We start from the raw sequence: 21,511 nt of genomic DNA, 5'->3' as shown, positions 1-21,511 counted from the left end.
TGGGAGGCTGAGGCGGGTGGATCGCTGGAGATCAGGAGTTTGAGACCAGCCTGAGCAAGACCGAGACCTCGTCTCTACCAAGAAATTGAAAGAAATTAAACAGACAACTAAAATATATATAGAAAAAATTAGCCGGGCATGGTGACGCATGCCTGTAGTCCCAGCTACTCAGGAGGCTGAGGCAGAAGGATTGCTTGAGCCCAGGAGTTTGAGGTTGCTGTGAGCTAGGCTGATGCCACAGCACTCTAGCCTGGGTAACAGAGTGAGACTCTGGCTCAAAAAAAAAAAAAAAAAAATAGGAAACACATACCCATCTCTATGAAATGATTTGGGAGAAATTGTACTGATGAGAGGCGTGTGGGTGGCTAAGATGACTTTGAAGGGTCCTTGTAACTTGAGGATTCAGTGTTCTAGGAGGAGTGATGGAAATCAGGGAACAGGATCTCCTGCAAAATATTCACAACTCTTTGAAATGGAAATTAGGCTATTCCAATTTAGGAATCAAATTAAAATAAATAGTCAGGGTGTTAGCAGGCTGTGCTCTGTGCCTGTTTGAAGTGGCAGCTAAAGGAGGGAGGCGTGCTTTTTCCTGATGAAGCAGGATCTCACTCAGCCTGTTTTCATCTTTACTTAGCACCTGCTGGCTCGGAGTGGTGTCGCCCAAGCAATCAGACACGGGGGCTGTGCCAAGAGACTGACCTCCCCACCCCACGTGTGCCACCCCTCCCCCCCCCAATGACGGCCTGTCTTGATATAGATGGACAGGGGACTGGTTTAAAATGACAGTCTCAAGTTCATTTAGGAAGAGAAGGCTAATTCAAAGAAACAGCCAGGCAAGCTTCCTTTCTCTGTAGGAATAATTACTATCCCTCTTCACCATGGCCCACTTGGGAGCCCATTTCGCCTTTAGATCCCGCTGGCAGAAGACCGACGATGAACTCTGTCGACATAGCATGTCCTTTATCCTTCACAGAGCCATTCGCAATGACTTCTTTCAGAGCTATCTCTACCTGCTGGAAAAAATTCCCCTGGGTAAGTGAGTCAGAGCTACTAGATAAGGGACAGGAAATGACTGAAGGGATTGTGTGAGGTTGTGGGCCTTCTAGAAGAGAAGTTAGAACAAGGACACTTTTCAAATTAGAAGAATGCACAACCAATGTCAGTGGGCTGAAAAGTTTCAATGGCATTCTTTTGTAGCGAGTATAAAGATCAAGTGCCGCCTGGTGAGCCAGGACTCTATTTTGAGATTTCCATGCACCCTCAGGCTCAGCGATTTGCTCTCTGGATGTCGGTTGCCTGAGTATCAGTCTTGGAGAAACTCAGAAGGATATTTTTAATATTTGCAAAAATTTAGAGTTGGGCAAATTAGGTAATTCAAACATGACAGTATTAATGCAATAATGTATCAAATAAAAGTTAAAAAGAAAGGCTAAACAGTATTAGACCAAAATGTGTTTGGGGTGTGTTTGTGTGTGTGTATGTGTGCGTGTGTGTGTTTGTGCACACACTATGTATAATCTTCTCTGGCCTTCTTGAATCACGGGAATAATCAGATAGCCTAAAAAGAGTAGATTTTAGTTTGGCCTTTGAACATTAAGAAAAAAAATTGAGGCAATATTCTGTCTCCATTTTTGTTATTTCCTCCAGTTTTCAGGGAGTCGGACAGTAGAGCAATAAAAAGCTTATCTGGTTTGTCTATGCTACTTTTCTCAGCCTCTGTGAAAGTAGTTACTTCAAGGCACTCTAAACAGCACTGAAGAGGAAACGACTTACCATTAAAGAGTGAAGTACCCCCCTTTGATTTATATTTTCCCCCAGTGAAAGCAGGAAGGTTGTGTATCTGCCCAGCCTGTTTTCTTAAGGTTGTCTGAAAGCCCCATTGTGCACCTGATGTGGCCAGGGTTTCCAGTGGAGGAAGGAGCTGCATCATTCTTGGTATTGCATTCAAGAACCTGGATGTTAGCAGCCTACCAAAGTCTCTTTTTATAAATCCATTTCTGAGGAATCCTTTCATTTTAAACACACAAATACCTTTGGCTCATATTTTTACAACTTTCTTGTAAAAATTATTTTCTCATCTCTGACTTTGATGCTCACAGCCACACTAGGGGATAGGTAGGGTAAGTGTTGTTACTGTTTACTCTCACCTTCCCGCTTTCTCCCTCCTATTTTATTTCTTTAAGTGAGGGAAAGAAAATTCAGAGATGATGCTATCTAATCTAGATAAATACCAAAGCAACAACCAAAACCCAGGGCTCTTTCTGGTAGATCACACTGCCCATAAGCAATTCTTATAATACATCTCATCTATATCGAAATGGAAAAGCTAGAGCAGTTCATTTGGAAGGTGATGATATTCTGGTTGCTTCATACATTGGCAGAACGTTGCTTTTATGGAGACACTCTTCGGGCCATACCTTAATACCAGTAGCTTGTAGTCTTGGTTGCATTAGGCTGGAGAAAGATATCAATTACAATAATTGAGAAGAGACTCACTAAAGGGCAGATGACTGCCAAACTTTAAAAATAGTTACTAGAGAGAAAAGGAAATCCTGTCTGAAAATAAATGAAAATGAATTAAAAGGTTAGAATAAAATAGTTTCTTATAAAAATCAGATGAAAATTAATTTGGGACAAGTAGACTATAAATTATATTTGACTTCAATCATTTTTTTACACAGTTCAATTATTTTGATTTTACAGTCATTTTGATTTTGTCTGTTTTTCTCCTTTGTGAATGTGCTGATGGTTTATCAATGATTTCCAACCTTTTAAAACACATTATTATTAAAAGACAAACTTTTTGACAAAATATTCCATGGAAACCAAATGTAAAACACAGAAGAAAGTGAAACTTTTCTGCTTAGGACTGAGGACAGAGTTCTTTCCTTGGCCTATCCTCTTAGCCTCAGTAGTGGCTAGTGAGGCCTTTCTATAACACCTAGAGGGTTCCATAAACAGTTTGAAAACCATTAGTCTATTCCAAGCCAAAGTTTATTTTACTTAATTTCAGTTTTCCATAAATGGGCACTGCTTATTTTCTCTGACCCTGATGATTCAGCCCAAGCATTATTTTCTCCCGAGAGTCACAGAGCTAGCCTCATCCACAATACCTGTTTGATAATAGAAATTGAGAGCTATATTAGTCAGTATGGACTGGGCTATGCTGCAATAACAAATTAACCCTGAAATCATAATAGCCAAAGACATGAAAGTTTATTTTTTACTTTTGCAACATCATTTTCCACATGCATTCTTGGGGGTAGAAGGGAGGCTATATTCCATAAGGCATTCAAGGATCCAGGATGATAGAGGCTCCATCAGCTGGAATATCACTAGTCACCAAGGCAAGGGAAGAGAGTAACTAAAGGTGTGTTTACCAGCTCTTAAATATTTTGGCCCCAAAGGACATATATTACATCTGTTTAGAATCTGTTGCTCAGAACTACAAGGATGCTGGACAATGTGAAGGGACCACATGTATATTTGGTTACAAGTAAATGTTTCTGCCACAAGGAAAAAATGTTGCTTTTTAGAGATAGAAAACACCAGACATTTCTTCTTTCTGATTAGTTCAGTCATATTCAATGCAAGAGACACTTGAGGAATTCTCATCATTGAACAACTACTGTGCCCTGGAGAAGATTCATACATTAACAAGACACAGCCCCTGTTCTTCAGGATTTTATAATCTGGTAAATGAGGCAAATCTACAAATAACTTTGTATTTATCTTTTAAAATTGATGGTGCAAGGAAGGCAGGATATCAGCTCTGTGAATGCTCAGATTTTTACAGCTTCTCATGGCAGAAGCTGAATGTTCAGAAAGGAATTGGCATATAATTCTCATCTGCCAGTGTGAATTTTATCCAATTAGAAGGCTTCCCTCAACCCTTAATTAACTCACTTAAACCCTGGTTTTTGTCCCAGGAGGTTATAACTTATATTATGGGATGCATTTTTACATATTAATTCCGCTACCGGACTCTAGTTCATATGAGAGTGAAGACTCATCTATTTTTTTTTTACTATGGTTCCTGACGCATAGAAAAAACTCAATAAATATCTGATTGACAAATTAAGTGGCCTCTTACTAATAATTAATCAAAGGTTACCAAAGTCCTGAAATCAAATTCTTGCATTGCTACTACTATAGAGGTAGCCTCTGTAGGTTTCTAAAACCTCTGAGCATCATTTCCCTCAAAACTGTAGCAGGGCTGTTTGAAGGATTAAATGCAGATATACATGTGAAAGTAGTTAGTCTTCAGTATTAGTTTCTTCCTTTCCTTCCTCTGAGCTGGGCCTCTATAAAAGTCAGCCTGCAGACTTCTCAAGAATAGGCATCACCACAGGCAATAAAGTTAATTCAATATATGAGAGTTTTCCTTATGCTTTTCAGTTTGGAAATGGAACATAGCCAGGAGTGATGTTCCCTCCCCAGCCCTGCTGAGGTGTTTTAGAGCTGGCTTCCCCTATTCTTGATGATTTCAAGACTTCATAGAAATGAAAATAAATCCCTTCTTTCAAAAAGGTTGGGGAACCCTTCCTGCAGGGTCTGCACAGAGAGTTTGTTGTTTGGGCTAATTATGGAAAGAACAGTGGCTAACCAGACTCTTTGATTCCTTCTTTCCTTCTTCCTGCCTCCAACTGCCTGGGTTAGGCAGCCAGTCTCACTCCAGCACACTGTGTGACAACGTGTAGTCATGGAGAAATTTCATGGAATATTACTGGCTAGCTTCAGAGATTCGTGGAATAGCAAGGACATGCATACTGAAAGTCTGCAGTGGAAGGCTTAGCTCTGCTGTTGAACATAACAGATCTTCAGAAAGAAGTGAGAACAAGGCTATCAGTGTTCTCAGTGTTTTGCCTATATTGTCTCAGTTCATCATCACATTCCTATTAGGTGTGCTGTTATTTTTCCCTTCTTATATTTGAAAAACTGGTGCAAGGAGGAGTTAAGCAACTTGCCAAAGATCTTGTGGTGGTGAGTGGTGGAGAAGGATTAGAACCCAAGGGATCTGACTCTGGAGTCTTTCTTTAGCCACTACATCGTATTGCCTCTTAATGTATTAATAAATGGAAATCTGACTAATATGGGCAGCAGTATAAGGTTTACCATATTTTTTGATTTGATAGGAATAGAAAATATAGTTTATAAAGAGCACTGGCTGTCTATTAAGATCATCAAGATAGGGATGCCAGTAAGTAGGTTTATGCAATCTAGTTCCACCAGCCAAAGTTCAGTTGGAGTCTTGGAGCGAACAAATTTTCCAAAGGTGGCTGTTTGTGAGCAAATGGAAAGTAGAACAGGAAAACAAGTCAGTGTAAATCTCCATTGTGTTCACCAGTGCTCAAAGGGGTCTATATGTGGCCCAATTGGAGATAATCACATAAATTAACTCTCAATAATTCTTCTAGTGCTAGTTATTAATATATTTCTGAATACAAGAAAGTCAATGAATATTTATTAATTATTGAGCAAGAGTCTGTTACTCCTAGAAATTATTAAAGGTTTGGACTAACTTCCTATTTAGAACAATGGTTCCATGTGGTTTAGCAGAAAGCCCAAAAGCTTTGCATCTGAATAGGAATGTGTTAGGACCTGGCTATCCTACTTCTATTCTATGTGGTATTGAGTAAGTTACCAAGTCTTCCTGATTCTCTCATTACTCATCTGTAAAGTAATTATTATGACTCCAGTCTTATAGAGTCATTGTGAAGATTAAAAGAGATAATGTGAAGAGATAATATGAGAGTGTGTAGCATAATTCCTGGCACATAGGAAGTACTCACTAAATACTATGCCCCCCTTTCATTAATCCTCTTGTAGAAGAATCAGTCTCTGGGGAGGAAATTAAGAACAATAGCTACCCTTTTACCATCATAGTTAAAAGCCAGAGTTAATACAACCATTTTCTATCAAACTCTTGGAACTTCCAGAATGAAACTCACCACATAGCAATTGACACTTTTCAAATTGATTCATCCCTGTGGCAGGTATTGCTGCACAACTCATTGTACAGTGAATCATTTTTCAAAGGTTCCTTGTTATCTGTGAATGCAAATGCAAAATGCTGCAAGATTATTTTTCTCTTTAAAGAAATGAAGAAAAGATAATTTCCCTTTTCATTGAGCAGACATATTTTTAGGTACAAAATGTGAGATGGATGAGCTATGGTTTTGGATTTAAATAGCCCTTGCTTCAAATGCCAGTTGTGTCACTCACTAGCTACTTGACCTTGGGCAATTTAGTGAACCTCTTTATGGCTTCGTTTCTTCTTCTCTAGAATGGATATATAATGTTTATCTTACATATTTAGTTCTATGTAAATGCTTTGCATATGTATTATATATATGCATGTTTGATCAATGATAGTTACTATTTTTAAAAAATTATTTGGGGATGCCTAATTAGAAAGACAGATATTTCATAAACTATACAAAGACATGACTTGTGTGTGCTTATGTCAGGTATTCCCTATAACCATTCACATCTTTGTTGAACCCATATATTCAAAGAATAAAAAGCTAGCACTTATTCAATGAAGATTCAAAGAAAGCCTATTATGAGTTAAGCATAATGATAAGCGCTGAGTTTGCAAAGAAAATAAGATACAGCCTTATCTTGAAGAGTATTGTGTAAGAGAAAGAACTACACAGATAATTTTTTAAGGTGGGAATACACTTATAGAGACCACTACAGGATTCTACAGAGTTGCAAAAGGAGGCGTGGGAACTGCTGAATCAAATCTTGGCATGAAAAATCTGTCTTCATTATCTCTGCCTGACTTTTGGCCTTCTCAAATTTGATAGTAGTTCAAGTAGAGTATTCTAGAAGGAATAGAGAGTTAGGAAGATACTTAGCAAGTAGTTAGGGGATAGATCAAATCTTGGCATGAAAAATCTGTCTTCATTATCTCTGCCTGACTTTTGGCCTTCTCAAATTTGATAGTAGTTCAAGTAGAGTATTCTAGAAGGAATAGAGAGTTAGGAAGATACTTAGCAAGTAGTTAGGGGATAGATCCCCTGCTGAGCTGGGGAAAGTGGATTGTCCCTCCCCACCTTTGGTTACCTGATTTGCGTTGAAGCCTGAAAAGAAGTTAGGAAACACTGAATTAGCCCTAAGTGAAAAAGAAAAAGCCACCTAAAATTTTCAGGGTAGGTATTACACTATTTTAGAGACAAGAAACACCAGACACCTAAAGCCCACAGGGGACAAATAAAACCTAGAGGTCCTGTCTGGGCAATTCAGAGACTTGGTAATGACAGCTTCCTGGCACATTCAGACCTTTGGATTTCACCAGAAACAATGATAAAGTGCCAACTCTCCCCCTCCCTTTGTTGGTGAAAAAATAGAGTGAGGGAGGTAGCATTTATTAAACTCCTGCTCTTAACCAAGCCACATACTGGGCACTTTCATTTGCATCATCTCATTTAATAATGTCAACAACCTACTACGATAGGTATCATCACCTCATTTTATAGAGGAAGAAAGGGAGGTTCACATGAGTTATGTAACCTACTCAAGATCATAGTAGTAGTAACAAGATCATTAGTAGTAACTAATTAGTGTCAGAGTTGGCAAGCAAATCTAGGAATGCCTTACTCCAAGATACTTTTTCCTTCTTCCCCTCCCTTCCCTTCTCTTCTTTTCCCTCTTTCCTATTTTTACCATTACCTCTTTATGGCTAATTTGGGAAGTGCTTACCTGCAAATCTCTTTTATGGAAGGTTTTACCCTTCATAAGGGCATCTCCTAATCGGGCTTTTTTCTTTCTCTTATAAATAAAAGGCTAACTTGATCCAATATTCTCGATCTCACATCATTTCAAAATTACTGTCTAAATCTCCCTACATATCCTCTGGAGACTCTTAGATCAATTTCCAATTGACAAACAGGTCTAACAAAGAGGTCTAATAAAGAGGCTGAAATAGCTATATCCATTAAAAAAAGAAAGATAAATGAACAAAAGGAAGATACGTAGCAAAGATAAGCACTTAGCTATGAACAAAATTTCCTGTTTGTCAGAAAGGTTCCATTTTATTGGCAGCTTGAATAATATTGCTTTGACATTTTGGCCCTATCTCTCATATTTGGTGAATATCTCCTTTCAAGACTAGATTAAGATTTTGAGTGATTATTCTGTTTTTCTCAAACTTTTTTATGTGAGAAGACAGCAAAGTCATTAAATACCACATCATCCCAAGGTAAACTCATTTCTTTGCATCTTAGAGTCAGAAGCTAAGAACTTGAGCAGCAAAATTCCTTTGCTACTTGAAAAAGACTTTCTGAAAGGACATATTTAAAAAGTTCCAAGTTTCATCTAGATGATCCACACCATGTGAAATTCCTCTCCTTCTCAGTAAAAAAAAAAATTGCTTACTATTTTTTGTATTTCTTATTGTTGTTTCCATTTGTATCCTTTACTTATTTTAAACATTGAATTGTCTTTAAATTGATTAGAAATCCTTCTCATTTTTTTTGCTAACCAAAATCAAAAGCATCCTTTATGGCCAAGGTCTTTTTGGAATCTTCTTGCTTCTATTTGCAAGCATCAGTGGAACCCCAAGACAATTGTTGTTTGTACCATTCATTGTGCATGCAACAGTGAATGACTGAACTCCCTCTTGCTAGGTTATAATCTCCCATGAGAGAGAGATTGGGTTTTATGTTTCTTGTTTCCTGGGTGTTGTATTGGTGCTTAGTAACTGAATCATGGATGAATTTTCTCTTGGTGTCCACTCTCTTGGATATTAACCTTTCCTGGAAAGTTCATAAGATCTTTATTCTCCTTCAGGGTAAATGAACTTGTACTCTATTTTTCTTTTTGTCACAAGTAAACAGTTGGAGGTCCCTGGGAATTCAGTTCATAATGTAGGTCAAGGGATAAATACTGTACTGTATTAAGAACTAATAGAGTGTCTAGTCTCTGCCTTTGTCTACTCCAAGTTTCAAAGAGCTATTGCAGCTCTATAAGAACAAGTCACTTGATATATATCTATAGTAAAAAGGTGTAGGCTGGCAACTAATTGCCTTATCTGAGTCAACATGCACAATTGCAGGAGCTATCAGGAGGAGAGAAGCGGGGGCTGCCATGACACCTCATATATCTTTTTAGTGAAATGCTGCTGTCAATTAGGTGAAAATGAGAACTCAAGCCCATAACCGTAAAAGTCCACCTATTGAGTCTGATACCTGCTGAGATTGGCATTCTCTTGTGGGTCTAAATGTTGCTAACATAAGGGACCATTCCCATTTCTAGATTAAGGGTTTTAATAGACTGCAGCAACTAGGTGACTTAAGCAGGTGATGATGAGTGTGGCTGTTTTGCTGCTTTGGTTGGATCAAGAAGAGCCCTGGGCTGTGGCTTGCCAGTGATCCCAGAGCAGCATTCAAGCCTGGGCAGACTCTATGAGCTATGATTCCCTAGCTGGATTTTCTGAGACATCCAGAAGAATTTGGAACAGTCATATTATTGAGATGGTAATGCCTGATTTCTGCCATCCCTGTTGAATTTATAAGCATTTATTGAGCCACCTGCAGTTTATACACTTTACCCAGTGCTAGGAAAGGAAGATTGGTTTAGGTCAGTGGTTCCTAGTATTTTTGAACATGGGGACCCTCCCTTTAATGTTATATTTTCTCAATTTGCAGCTAGTTTGTGCATAAAATGTCAAAAAAGCTTCTATGCATTTATTAAAACTTTTAAAATAATAATCTATATATAATAATTTTAGTATATAATAGTTAACCTCCAGAAAATGGTATACTACATGGAAACTGATTCTTGTATTCCTTTCAGCAAATTCATGGTCATTTAGGGTCCAAATATTGGCTTTAGAACCTTCAAGTTGGAAAATACTGATGTAATTCCATAGATGGAATATAGTCATAGTAATGTAAGTGTTTATCAAATTTCTAACTTTTAGAATAAAAACGTGCAACTAATTGTTCAATTCCCAGGCAAGTAGTATACTAGTCCAATGTCACAATCTTGGGGTGATCTGAAGAATAATGTTCCCAGTTAAGGATAATTGCTTTTTCTCTTAGATTCCTTCTCTTCAAAATTATGCCATATTTTGTTTTGCTTCATACCCTGATCATAACATTTTGGAACCGTTGTGTATTTTGCTCTGAGCTTTCAGTTATCTTTTATTTTTGGTGATTAACATTAAAAATGTGTCTTCCTTAGAATATTAATAATAACCCCTGGTTTCTTGCCTATTCTGTCTAGGATCCAGATCATTCTACTTCTTGAAGATAATGTTTTTGAAGCCTATGTTTTCTCTTATAATATAAACTGATTTCTTTCCAGATCTGATAAATAGCTGTCATTTTGGCATTTCTTTTCATTGGATTCCTGGGTTAATTGCATCTTCTTTCATCGTGCATCTTCTCTTGATTTTAACCCTCACTGGGCTGGAATATAGATAGCTTCAAGAAACTTCTGAAGAATAAATCTATGGGAGGTAAATATTCTTTGACAGTTTGGGTATTAAATTTGGCTTCAAAATAATTTTCTGTCAGACTATTGATGGCACTGTGCCGTTGTTTTCCAGTGTTTCTGATGAGATCTGTGATATAAGTCTGATTCTAGTGCTTTGAACTTAGCGTTACCAAATTAAACGTAATCAACAAATAATTTTTTAGAATAAGTATGTCCCATACAATGTGCAATATTTCAGACAGGCTTACATTAATGAATTTTTCATTGTTTAACTGAAATGCAAATCTGTGAGTCCTGTATTTTTATTTGCTAAATCTGGCAACCCTATTTGAAGATCAAGCCATTTTCTCTTTCTAAAGGACTTTCAGATCTTATTATTCTTTCTGTTTTGAAATTTCTTAAGGATGTGTGTAAATGTGCCTTTTTTTTTTAAATTCATGCTGATCAACACTTTTGGATCTTACAATCTCATTCAGCTCCAAGAAATTTTCTTCTGTTATTTCTTTAATAATTTTCTTCCCTCCATTTTATTAATGTTCCCGAATCCCAATTAGCTTGATGTTAGGCCTTCTGAATTGCTTTTGTGTGTCTAGTCTTCTTACTTCTGTTTTCCATGTCTGTTTTTTTTGTTTTATGTCCTGGAAATTTACTCAATTTTATCTTATAAAGTTTTTGGTTATTAGAACTTTAATTTGTTAAAATTATTATTCTTTGAATTATAATTTTTTTGGACTCTTATCTTTAATTTATGAATGCACCAGTTCTCATATCTCTTCAAGGATATATGAAGGGTTTTTTTGTTTGTTTTGGTTTAAATTCTCACCCATTTCCTGAATTATTTCTATTTCCTTTGAGGTTGGTTCTGATTGTTTATCTTGATCTTTTTTTTTTAGGCTGCTACTTTACTCTTATATGTTTGAAGATCATGGTTTATCCACATTTAGGATTAAAGGACAAGGTAAATGATTCTAGGTAGAGGATAAGGTTTCCTCCGTTATGTACTTGTCCCCTAAATAGGATGATGAGAAGCTCCACATGTGCAGGTAGGCCTTACCAGACTCTGATGAGTGTGAGTAAGTGAAGAGCTTGGAGTCTTCTGTATGTCAAAATGAGTAATGTTCTAGAATTCTAACGTTAACTGGTCTAGTTCTCCCTAGGCAGCTTTTTATGTACTCTTTTTTTAGAGATGGACATATTTTTTCCTCCTAAAATTACAGCTGTCCTGCCTGTTGTTTTCAGGAGAGTGTACTTGCCCTCTCACCTGGTTGTTCTCTAAGACAGAGTTTTGATTAATACTCTTATTTTTTGGCTTCTATTCTCATTCTTACACTCACCTCCTATTGGCTACAAGTCTGGAATGTAATTTCTTCTTGCAGCTATTGTAGTTTGCAGAGTTTTTAGTTTGTCCTATCTGCTTTTTATCTTCCAGAAATTTTACTGGAATTATGAATCCATCAGTGATACCCTCTCAGTTTCTTCACTGTTATGGGTTTAGTCTATTAAGACAATTCTTCGGGAGTGTTGGGAGCGAGGGAAGACAGATGCATGTTCTCAGCCTATAATCTTGAACCAGAAGTTCCTCCCTTTAATCTGCTTTCTATCATTTCCTTCTGAGTGTCCTTTAATGAAAATATTATAAATCTGCATGGTTGAATTTTGATTTACAAAACACACTTACATGCACTCTCATTTACTCCTCAGAAGTTGTAACACATTTTTTTAAATAAGTGTCTTAAAATAATACTTCATATGGTTTTCAAAATAATGAAATGACAATGTATATGTGAATGTGCCCAGCATACTACCTGGCACAGAATAGCTGCTCAATAAATACCATGTCTATTTTTATTATTTTATTTTCAGAGCTCAAGTACATTTCTGTAATGTTGGTATAGAGACATATTTGGATATTTGTTGCTTGAAAAAGATAAAAAATTAGCTACCTCTACCTTGTGATTAGAAGTAAGGATTAATGACAAAATTCTCATAAAATATTTGGAGCTTAGAGATAAAACTCACCATGAAATTGATGACATTCTTTGTTCTATTGTAGCTAACATTGTTAAACTTTTACAGTGATAAGTTATAGGCTTATTAAATTATAGAGTTATTAAATCTTGAAAATTCCATGTGATTGTGGTTTATAGATGAGATCCCTGAGGATCAGAGGGGTTAAGACATTTTCCCAGGGTTACATAGCAAGTAAATCACTGAGCCAGAACTCAAACCCAAATCTTTTGACTTCAAACCAGTGCTCTTTCTTCCACAGCACAAATTCCTGGGCTTTTAAGAGGAAATGCAGTGCATAAGCTTGAGCTTGTTCTATCATATAAATATTAATAAATATTAATAACATTTCATTGGCAGTGAAATTGTATGCTTTAACAAGCCAAGTCATCAATGGCGAGATGCAGTTCTATGCCAGAGCTAAGCTTTTCTATCAAGAAGTACCAGCCACAGAAGAGGGTATGATGGGAAATTTCATTGAACTGTCCAGCCCAGATATCCAGGCCTCTCGGGAATTTCTCAAGAAATTTGTTGGGGTGAGTAATACAACTAACCGTAGGTTGATGGGAAGGCAAAATCCTCACAAACATTGAGCTCACATGCCTCTGTGTTGTCACTTGTCAGGTTAAACTTATACAGCTCAGCAGAGAGTTCAGCCTAAAAGCCTATTTTAAGATGTTCGAAAAGGGTGGACCACATCAGACCATTGGTTTATTCCACTTGGCAATTCATCCTCCTAGCACCAGCTAATCTTACATGCTTCAGGCGAAGGTGAACTAGCAGTGCCGATATTGCAATTTGTGAATTAAGAAGACATCTCTTTTAGAGTCTTATAAATAAACAGTTGATACCCAGATGATTGATGAGAGATCATGCCCTTTGGGATCTTGAGTTGACTTATTGATTCCCTGTAATAAAAATTAGATGTAGTAAGGAAATGCATGCTTATGTTCATTTTAAAAATAATGACAGTGGAATCCCTTCATATCATTTTATACTTGGTTCAGATTTTGCCTTGAAAGAATGTTATCCCTTTGTAGTCTTGGTGTTGGGTGAAGTCACGCTTTCTTACTTTTGTGTCATGTGGAAACAAACAGCATAGTGTAGGGGCCAAAATGTTGGGCTCCAAAGTCATCATGGGTTCTTCTGCTTAATGTATAAGCAACCTTGGGCTTGTTACTTGAATGCACTAAGCCTCAGTTTTCTCGCCTGTAATGAGGGCATGACAACAGAAGCTGCCTCACAGGATATGAAGATCAAATGAAGCAATACATCTCATGTGTGCACAAAATTAGCATACAACAAATCTAATTTATGCTACTACTAATAACAGGCTTTCATATAGTGCACTCATTATGATGTAAGAAACTTCATTTCATTGTTAGACTAGATTTGACCCCCGCAGCTTTATTAGCTGCTGTTGGTCCTATTGAAGATACAAACATGTTTTGTTCCAATTCATTATAAAGTCATTTGTTTGAAATTTGGAGCCTATTTTATGCTGGTAAAGGATACATTATAAACATTAGGCTGTGAGATTAGTACGTCAACCTATTTAGCAGCATCATAGTAAGAATATTCCTAGTGTTGAGGTGTGGTTCACTTCACATCCAAACTCCCTGGAGCACCCGGTGCCTGAGTGCAGAGGTGGCAGTAGAGACACTGTGGTCAGGATGGGACATCTACTAGGGCGGGAGTGTCTGGACATCAGCTGCAGCCATAAAGAACCAGGGAGTCTAGGGATAACATCCATGTGTGTTTACAGGTCAGGTTAAATCAGTATTGCTGACTGATTTCATTGAGTGTTTATTCTGAGATGGTCAGTTACTCTGCTAAGCCCTTTAGAAACATTGTCTCAGTGACTTCACAACAATTCTTGGAGGTAAATGCTATTATTAGCTCTGTTTTTACAGTTGTGGAAACTGAGGCTTGGAAAGGTTAAATAAGTTGTCAAGGTTACACAGCTGGTAAGAGTCAGAGCTGGGAGTTAAGCCCAGCCAGGTCTGTCCGACACCAAACTCCCTGCTCTTAACCATGACATATTTTTTCCATTTGTCTCATGAAGCTGAAAAAAATCCCTGCTTTTTTTTTTTCTTTCCTTTTTGGTGGACCATAGACCTCAATCCTCCTCCGGTCTGACCCAAAGCAATCCCTCCTGCTTGCCTCGTGATGAGGCCGACTTTGATCCCGAAGCATTTCAGAAGCCTAGTTAGTAATCCAGCTGTCTTGTCACTCCGTGTGGAATTCCAAGCTGACCACAGGGATGCTGGTCAGACAGAGCCCATAAGCACGCCCACAGACCTGGGAAAGGAAACAGCCTTGTGCTTGCATATTTGTGTTGGAAAAGAGGCAGCCTGCTCCTTTCAAACAAATATAAGGAGTCCTTCTTAGAAGACAAGGCTCATTGTAAAGCCGTGAACTCTAAGTACAAACATGGTCCTTTTTAAGGGATGATATTTTGACACTTTGACCTTAATGCTATAATCTACAAAATTAGTATTCAGGTCAAGATACAAGGAGTTAGGGAATATGAGTATCTGACATGATTTATTCTTATGTCAACTGAGAAAAGGCAGCTTGTTTAATTTCAAGTTTTGCTTTCCTTTCAACACTTAGTGACATGGGACAGTGGAAAAAGGTGCTTAAACTAGTTGCAAATGTGATATCAAGATGATGTCAATGGTAGCTCATAACTTTCCTCAGTTTTAGCTTTCTAATGGGGGAAGTAGTAATTAATGAAAAGTAATCATTATGTTTTTCAAGTGATCAGTATTTGATGGTATTTAGTTTTTGACATTTTCCAGGGATTGGATGTCTAAAAAATCTGGGTCTAACATTATATGTCATGGTTTTTATACAGTGGCATGAAGTGCTTTCATTTTAGTTTTTAACTATATTGGATGAACTTAATGTTCTTCTAAACAAAATACATAGGCAGAAGTAAAACTAAAGTGAAATCCCCAATAGTATTTTACTATTTTACATGAATGTATATGAATTATAAATATGAAGATAGCATAATAAATGAAAATAACAAAAGTCTTGCTTTAAAATCACACATTGCATGTAGTTCTAGTCACATCCATGTAAAGGCATCAGATTTCACAGCTTCAGGCAGCCCTGGTGTCCAAGAGGCAAGAGATGTCCCTGAGCTCAGTCTTTAAATATCCCTTCTCAGAGGAGCTGCATGTGAATGAGAGACAGAAAGAACCTTGGGGCCAAGATATGGGAGGCAGTGCCAACTATGTAGAATGAAATGGAATTGGAATAAAGAGAACTAGATAATAGTGGGGAGAGGCTAGAGGTACACAGGATTTGAGTGAGAGGTACCATTTTTGTGTTTGTAAATATCAATAGTTTCAAGAATATAGTCAAATATCACACATCAAATTTAGTGAAAAATACTAATTAGAGGATGAGAGTTTTCAAGAAAGTTCTATTTCAAACATTTCAGCTCTCTGAACCTCAGTTTCTTTGTCTGAAAAAGAAGGAGAATTAGACATCAGTGATTTAAAAACTCTAGGGTTTTGCTAAGATTCTCAAGGTCTTCCTTGGAGAATCATGGGAAGATTGCATGGGAGAGGCCCTGTCTCACACTAACCAGGGTGGCTTCGTGTTTATCTATTCATTGAGAAAAAGGAGTTCAGCTGCTACAACCCTCTTGAAATCCACTGGCATGGATCTCTAAGGTCTCTTTGCTTTATTGTTTGAAGGTTCTACTTCTAAAATGACTTGCTACACCAATGAGAGCAAGATGACCAATAGAAGATTTAGGGCCTTTATTGTTTTAGGGCCAAGTAATAAGAAGAAATGAGAATCTCTTATTGAGCATATAAATTTGTAGTAAAATCATTTTTTGGCTTAAAATAACTTCTTTATACTTTCCCCCATCTCCTTTATGTTATGAATTTACTTAGAAGATGCTTCTTTTATAGCATTCATGACATAAACTTTTAGCCTACACATTTTTCTGAATTAATTTAGTTTAAATTGTAATATTTGAATGTGAGAGGTGGCATAGTGTAAGCAGAAATGGCAAACACATGGCAATGTACTACCACTTCCCCTTCCTATACTCAAGGCAGACATCACTAATCAATCATAGATGTGTTTCTTGCTGAGTCTGAATGAAGCCTTATAAATTCTTTTTACCATAACATTAGACACACTACCAAGAGAATAAGAGTTGTCACTTGAGTTGACATCCCTAATGTAGAACTGGCTTTGGATTCAGACAGTTCCTGTTGAAATTCTAGTTCTGCCATCAGCTATATAATATTAGAAATCTGAGTTTTCTCATCTCCAAAATGGGTATGATAATCATTATCTTGTGAAGTTTTTTTAATTATTATAATTATTATAAATGTAAAGAGCTTGCTACATGTAAACACTCAATAATTATGGCTATTATTATTCCATTTGAAAAGAAGTTATAATTGCTTCACTTTTTGTTCTTCATTGTACTTTTCTAGCATAAGGAAGGCTTTTTGGGTGGACTAGAAAGTTGCTTTTTTGATGTTTTCCTAAGCTCATACTTTATCTTTGATCTTTAACCAAATGTTTTTTTTATTCTTAGTTCTTGAGAAATCCATAGTAGGCTTTCTCCTTAAGATCTTGTTTGGCAACTTCAAGTATCTTGTTACTGTAATTTCTAGCATGAAACCTATTCAGCAGCCACCCCAATTATGACCAAATAATTTAGACCAGCTGAATCTTCATAAATCAGAAACTTTAAAATTTTACAGATGCAAGTTTGAGAAAGTTTGCATTGATTGATTTCTCCCTACCCCTCCCACCTCCCCATCATCCCCTCACCTCCAGTTAATTTAATGCACAGACCTACTTAAAAAGCAGTTTTCAGAGTTTTGTGCCCAGTAAATCATGTAATTTCTGGTTAAAAAAAAAAACCAAAAAACAACTTTTAGCATTAAAGGAGACAAGAAAACTTTGTTGAAACTACCCTTTATTCACATGAACATTCTGTGTGCCATCAGGGCTGGATTTGAAATAGAATCCTGGCTCGAGAATGAATAATTAGCATTCTTCAGCTCAGGTCCCCAAATTTACCATCCACACAAGAGGAGTAGATAATTCAGAGCCCTTAAAATCAGTTTAGAAAAGTAAAATTTCACTTATCCCAATACGAATTCAAGTATTTCCATGGAATGATTTTTTAAAGTAATTTTAAAATTCAGAAAGGCTCTCACTGCTCGGTTCTTCTCCTCTTCCTCCTCCTCCTCCTCCTTCTTCTCCTTCTTCTTTTTCTTTTCCTCCTTCTCCCCCTTCTCGTCTTCCTCCTCCTCCTCCTCCTCCTCCTGTCTTCTTTAACAGATTAATAACCTACGGTACAGATCCATTTAGCTGTGGCTTTGAAACAAATTTACAGTATTCAAAGTTCTATCTTCATAGGGCTATAAATAGCTCATTGCTTGGAAAAACTTAGTGTTTAAACCTAAAATATTATTTTTTCATCTTAGTTTAAAATTATTTTAAAGACCCATATTTGGATAAAATAAAGAAAACAGAACTAGGAATGTTTGGATATTTTTTGGAAAAAGGTAATCGAATGTTCTATGTCCTGATTGTGGTAGTGGGTACATGACTGTATACATTTGTCCAAACTCATTGAATTGTACCCTTAAAATGGTACATTTTATTGTATAAAATTGACCTATATAAAGTTGGTTTAAAGAGGTAATTGGAGTGTCCAAGGCTCCGAGTTGGTCTCTGTACTCGAAGTGTCAAGGTGCCTTTCTGCAGGGCTCCGGGAGAGCTGGAACTGACTGTGCCTTGGACTGCGGCTCTGGGATAGGAAGGGTGAGCAAGCATGTCTTGTTGCCGGTTTTCAACAGCGTGGAACTCGTGGACATGATGGAATCTTTCCTCCTTGAAGCCCAGAACTACCTGCAGGTGGCAGGGGACAAAGTAGAGAGCTACCACTGCTACAGCCTGCAGGAATTCACACCCCCCTTCGGGAGATATGATGTCATCTGGATTCAGTGGGTCTCCGGTTAGTCCTGCATTGGCTTGTCTCTGCCCTTCTCCCCTTCTCAGCTAGAGAAGATGACACTTGGGCCTAATGAGGACACAGGAAAGATTTAGCCATAGCTGTGGTTACAGCAGTTAGCTAGCCTTCAGACTCATGTGAACTCCCAAACAGCCCTGATCCTCCAGATTTCTCCCCTAACATTCTCTGTACCAGAAATTTACATTTCTTCAAGGATTTAGCTTCGTCCAAAGGCACTTGCTCCACCAACCTAAATCCTTGAAGAAATGTAAATACTTGAAAAAATTTTAAAAGTGGGGCCAAAAAAGATTAATCTCCATTTACTGGCAGAATTAGACATTCTTAGATTTAAATCCCCAGGAAATGAGATAGTGGAGAACTAGATTTTGATATGTGTGTGTGTGTGTGTGTGTGTGTGTGTGTGTGTGTGTGTGTAGGAGATCTCAAAAAGTGGTACTAGAGGGATTCTTCAAGGGACATGGAGGGACTCATGGGGTAGACAAATAATTTGTCTCATGCCTGTGAGGTAGATAAGCCAGGCATTATAATATCTACTTTATAGACAGGTGACTGAGCCTCCTCAAAGAGGACATGTGTCCTTTCGTCTAAATTTTCAAAGCTTCTTGCAGCCAAAACAAGGCTATTAAATAATTCAAGAATGAATGAACCATTGGTCTCCTGATTCTCAGCTCTGTGTTCTTTCCTACTCACCTCTCTCCCTACCCACCATTTCATCTTGTTCCCCCATCCACTTGGCCCCACCTGTAGGGTACCTGACCGATAAGGACCTTCTTGCATTTCTTTCCCGGTGCCGAGATGGTTTGAAAGAAAACGGCGTCATCATACTGAAGGACAATGTGGCCCGGGAGGGCTGTGTCTTCGATCTCTCTGACAGCAGTGTGACTCGGGACATGGACATCCTCCGAAGCCTCATTAGGAAGAGTGGGCTGGTGGTGCTGGGCCAGGAGAAGCAAGAGGGCTTTCCAGAGCAGTGCATGCCAGTGTGGATGTTCGCACTGCACAGCGATGGGCACTCCTGAAAAGCAGTGGCAATGACTGGACTGGACAGCTTTGGGATCTGGCGCTCTCCCTCCAGGTGCCCCTTGTAATGCAGATGAGAAGGGATATAATGCATGTCTGCAAATGACTGATGATATAGTATGGATGAGTTGTCACTAATGACGTAATGCACACACTCGAGTGAGACATGCACATGCTCTGGATTTCCTGAAAAAAGATGGCATAAAAGATCAGGAAAGTGCTTTAAGAAACTAATATATTCCTAAACTATACAAGTGTGCATGAAAATGGAAGACATAAAAGATAGCTGGCCTGTATCCATATTTTTAAAAATTGTCTTTCTGAATATCCTAGGCAAAAATGTTTTTTTACCACAGGATGAAATTGGCATTCTCTGAAGCAAGTACAATAAATCATTTAGCTTTTAGAGAGGTTCAGATAAAGCATCTGTTTACTAAAAAAAAGAAGAAGAAAGAAAGAAAAAAGGAAAAGAAAACAATGGCCACAAATTCTAAACTTTCCCTGGTCTCTGACAACTGGTGTCATGGGGTAGCCCAGGGTGTGTGGGAGAAAATCTAGACTCCTTTCCCTGTCCTCATGTCAGCTACATTATACTTCCTTCCTCTTTGGTACTACAACTTCTCTTGAACAAACATCTCCCCCTAATTAAGAGGGCACTAGTCAAAATAATCTTATGAAAACAAGACCATTATTTAATTTTGTCTTTAGCCTTTCTCTTGGCAGAAAAAGTGTATGGTTTCACTTTCTATTTTGGGTCAGTTTCACTACCCAATGATGTAATATGGATGTAATTTGATAACAGAAGTCTGCATTACAATGATGGAGAAGTGTCTCCTTTCAGGAGAAAATGTTGTACCCCGAAATTTCAACCTTGAACATATAAGTAAATGTCATTGATAATCTAAGTTTAGCCATTGGCTTCCAACACTGCTTGCTTCATTGCAGCTGCCCCTGATGCCTTGATTGAAATGAATGTACATTGGAAAGAGAAGCAGCTATGGAAATGGACGAGGAAATGATAAACCTGAAAACTGAACTAGCTGGATTAATATAAGGCATTGTTTTAATTAAAAATAATCTAAAATCAAAAAGAAAAATGTAATTTAATTTTTGTTAGCAAAGTGTTTAAATGTAACTGCTATTGTCTTTAGAACACTTCAGTATCTTCATGTTGAAGCACATATTTGTGGTTTGATATATATTGAGTCTTCTGTGAAATGCAAAGAATCAATAATTTAAGGAAAGAAGCTCTACTACACGGATACGCTATCACCATAAAAATCATATTATCAAGTCAGAGCTCTGACTTAAGAGGTAACCAATTATTATAAAACATTTAACACCTTTTTGTATCTTTACCTTAGTAGTATCATTTGGTGTGCTGGAAAATTATGTCACTTACTATGACCTTGGCACCTTCTAGCTGTTGTGTGTTACCTACCATGCTCCAGGGTAACGTAACAGAATGTTAGTCAGAACTGTGGAGAGTGAGCCAGAGACCAGAACTAAATCGAATGGTAAATCGTTACCAAACAGACCAAGGGTGGCAAAACAGGGGTACTTATGTTTTAGTCCTTTGTGTTAGAGCACATTAGCAGAATTTTCTTTTTAGGCCCACCCCAGGAATTTTCTATTTCTTTATTCTTAATTCTCTTACCTCTTGACTTTCTGCTTTGTCAATACTCAGAAGCTGATTGACACAGTTGTCAACTTTCTCAGCTTCTGGGAGTCTGAGTTTATGAAGGAAATAACATAATTGTCCTGCAGATACTGATATGTGATCTTCAACTCAGTTGGATTGATCATTTTCTCTTCCTAAGTCAAGTCATTTACCATTCTCCTTAGAAATTTTTCAGATCTTTATTGCTCTGCACAATTTCTCAACTTCATATCTATTCTTAATTTAATGCAGAAAGTAGAAATTGGGAGTAAATTATATCAACATTCCCCCTTTGTACTGTTAATAATAGGTACAAGGTAAAGAGATGAGTGGCTTGAGAGGTATTAGAG

General features: G+C 37.5%; 1 protein-coding gene across 1 annotated transcript; it reads left to right on the top strand.

Annotated features, from left to right (window-relative positions):
• Window positions 1-732: 732 nt before the first annotated feature.
• On the top strand, window positions 733-20,588 carry NTMT2 (N-terminal Xaa-Pro-Lys N-methyltransferase 2). The gene is made up of 4 exons (XM_045546405.1): window positions 733-1,032; window positions 12,814-12,989; window positions 18,214-18,463; window positions 19,229-20,588. Exons 1-4 carry the CDS (start codon window positions 879-881, stop codon window positions 19,498-19,500), a joined length of 852 nt encoding a protein of 283 aa, XP_045402361.1. The 5' UTR covers window positions 733-878; the 3' UTR covers window positions 19,501-20,588.
• Window positions 20,589-21,511: the final 923 nt, after the last annotated feature.

This window comes from Lemur catta, chromosome 3 (assembly GCF_020740605.2).
Source record: "Lemur catta isolate mLemCat1 chromosome 3, mLemCat1.pri, whole genome shotgun sequence".
NCBI classification, from domain to species: Eukaryota; Metazoa; Chordata; class Mammalia; order Primates; family Lemuridae; genus Lemur; species Lemur catta.
Note: the sequence above shows the minus strand (reverse complement) of the source record. Positions and strands in the feature narration are given on the sequence as shown.

Excerpts from the sequence above, each read along its gene's own strand:
- NTMT2 (XM_045546405.1), top strand. The coding sequence starts at position 879 with ATGGCCCACTTGGGAGCCCATTTCGCCTTTAGATCCCGCTGGCAGAAG. Across the intron at positions 1,033-12,813 it reads GCTGGAAAAAATTCCCCTGG|TGAAATTGTATGCTTTAACA; the intron begins GTAAGTGAGTCA and ends TTTCATTGGCAG. Across the intron at positions 18,464-19,228 it reads CTGGATTCAGTGGGTCTCCG|GGTACCTGACCGATAAGGAC; the intron begins GTTAGTCCTGCA and ends CCCCACCTGTAG.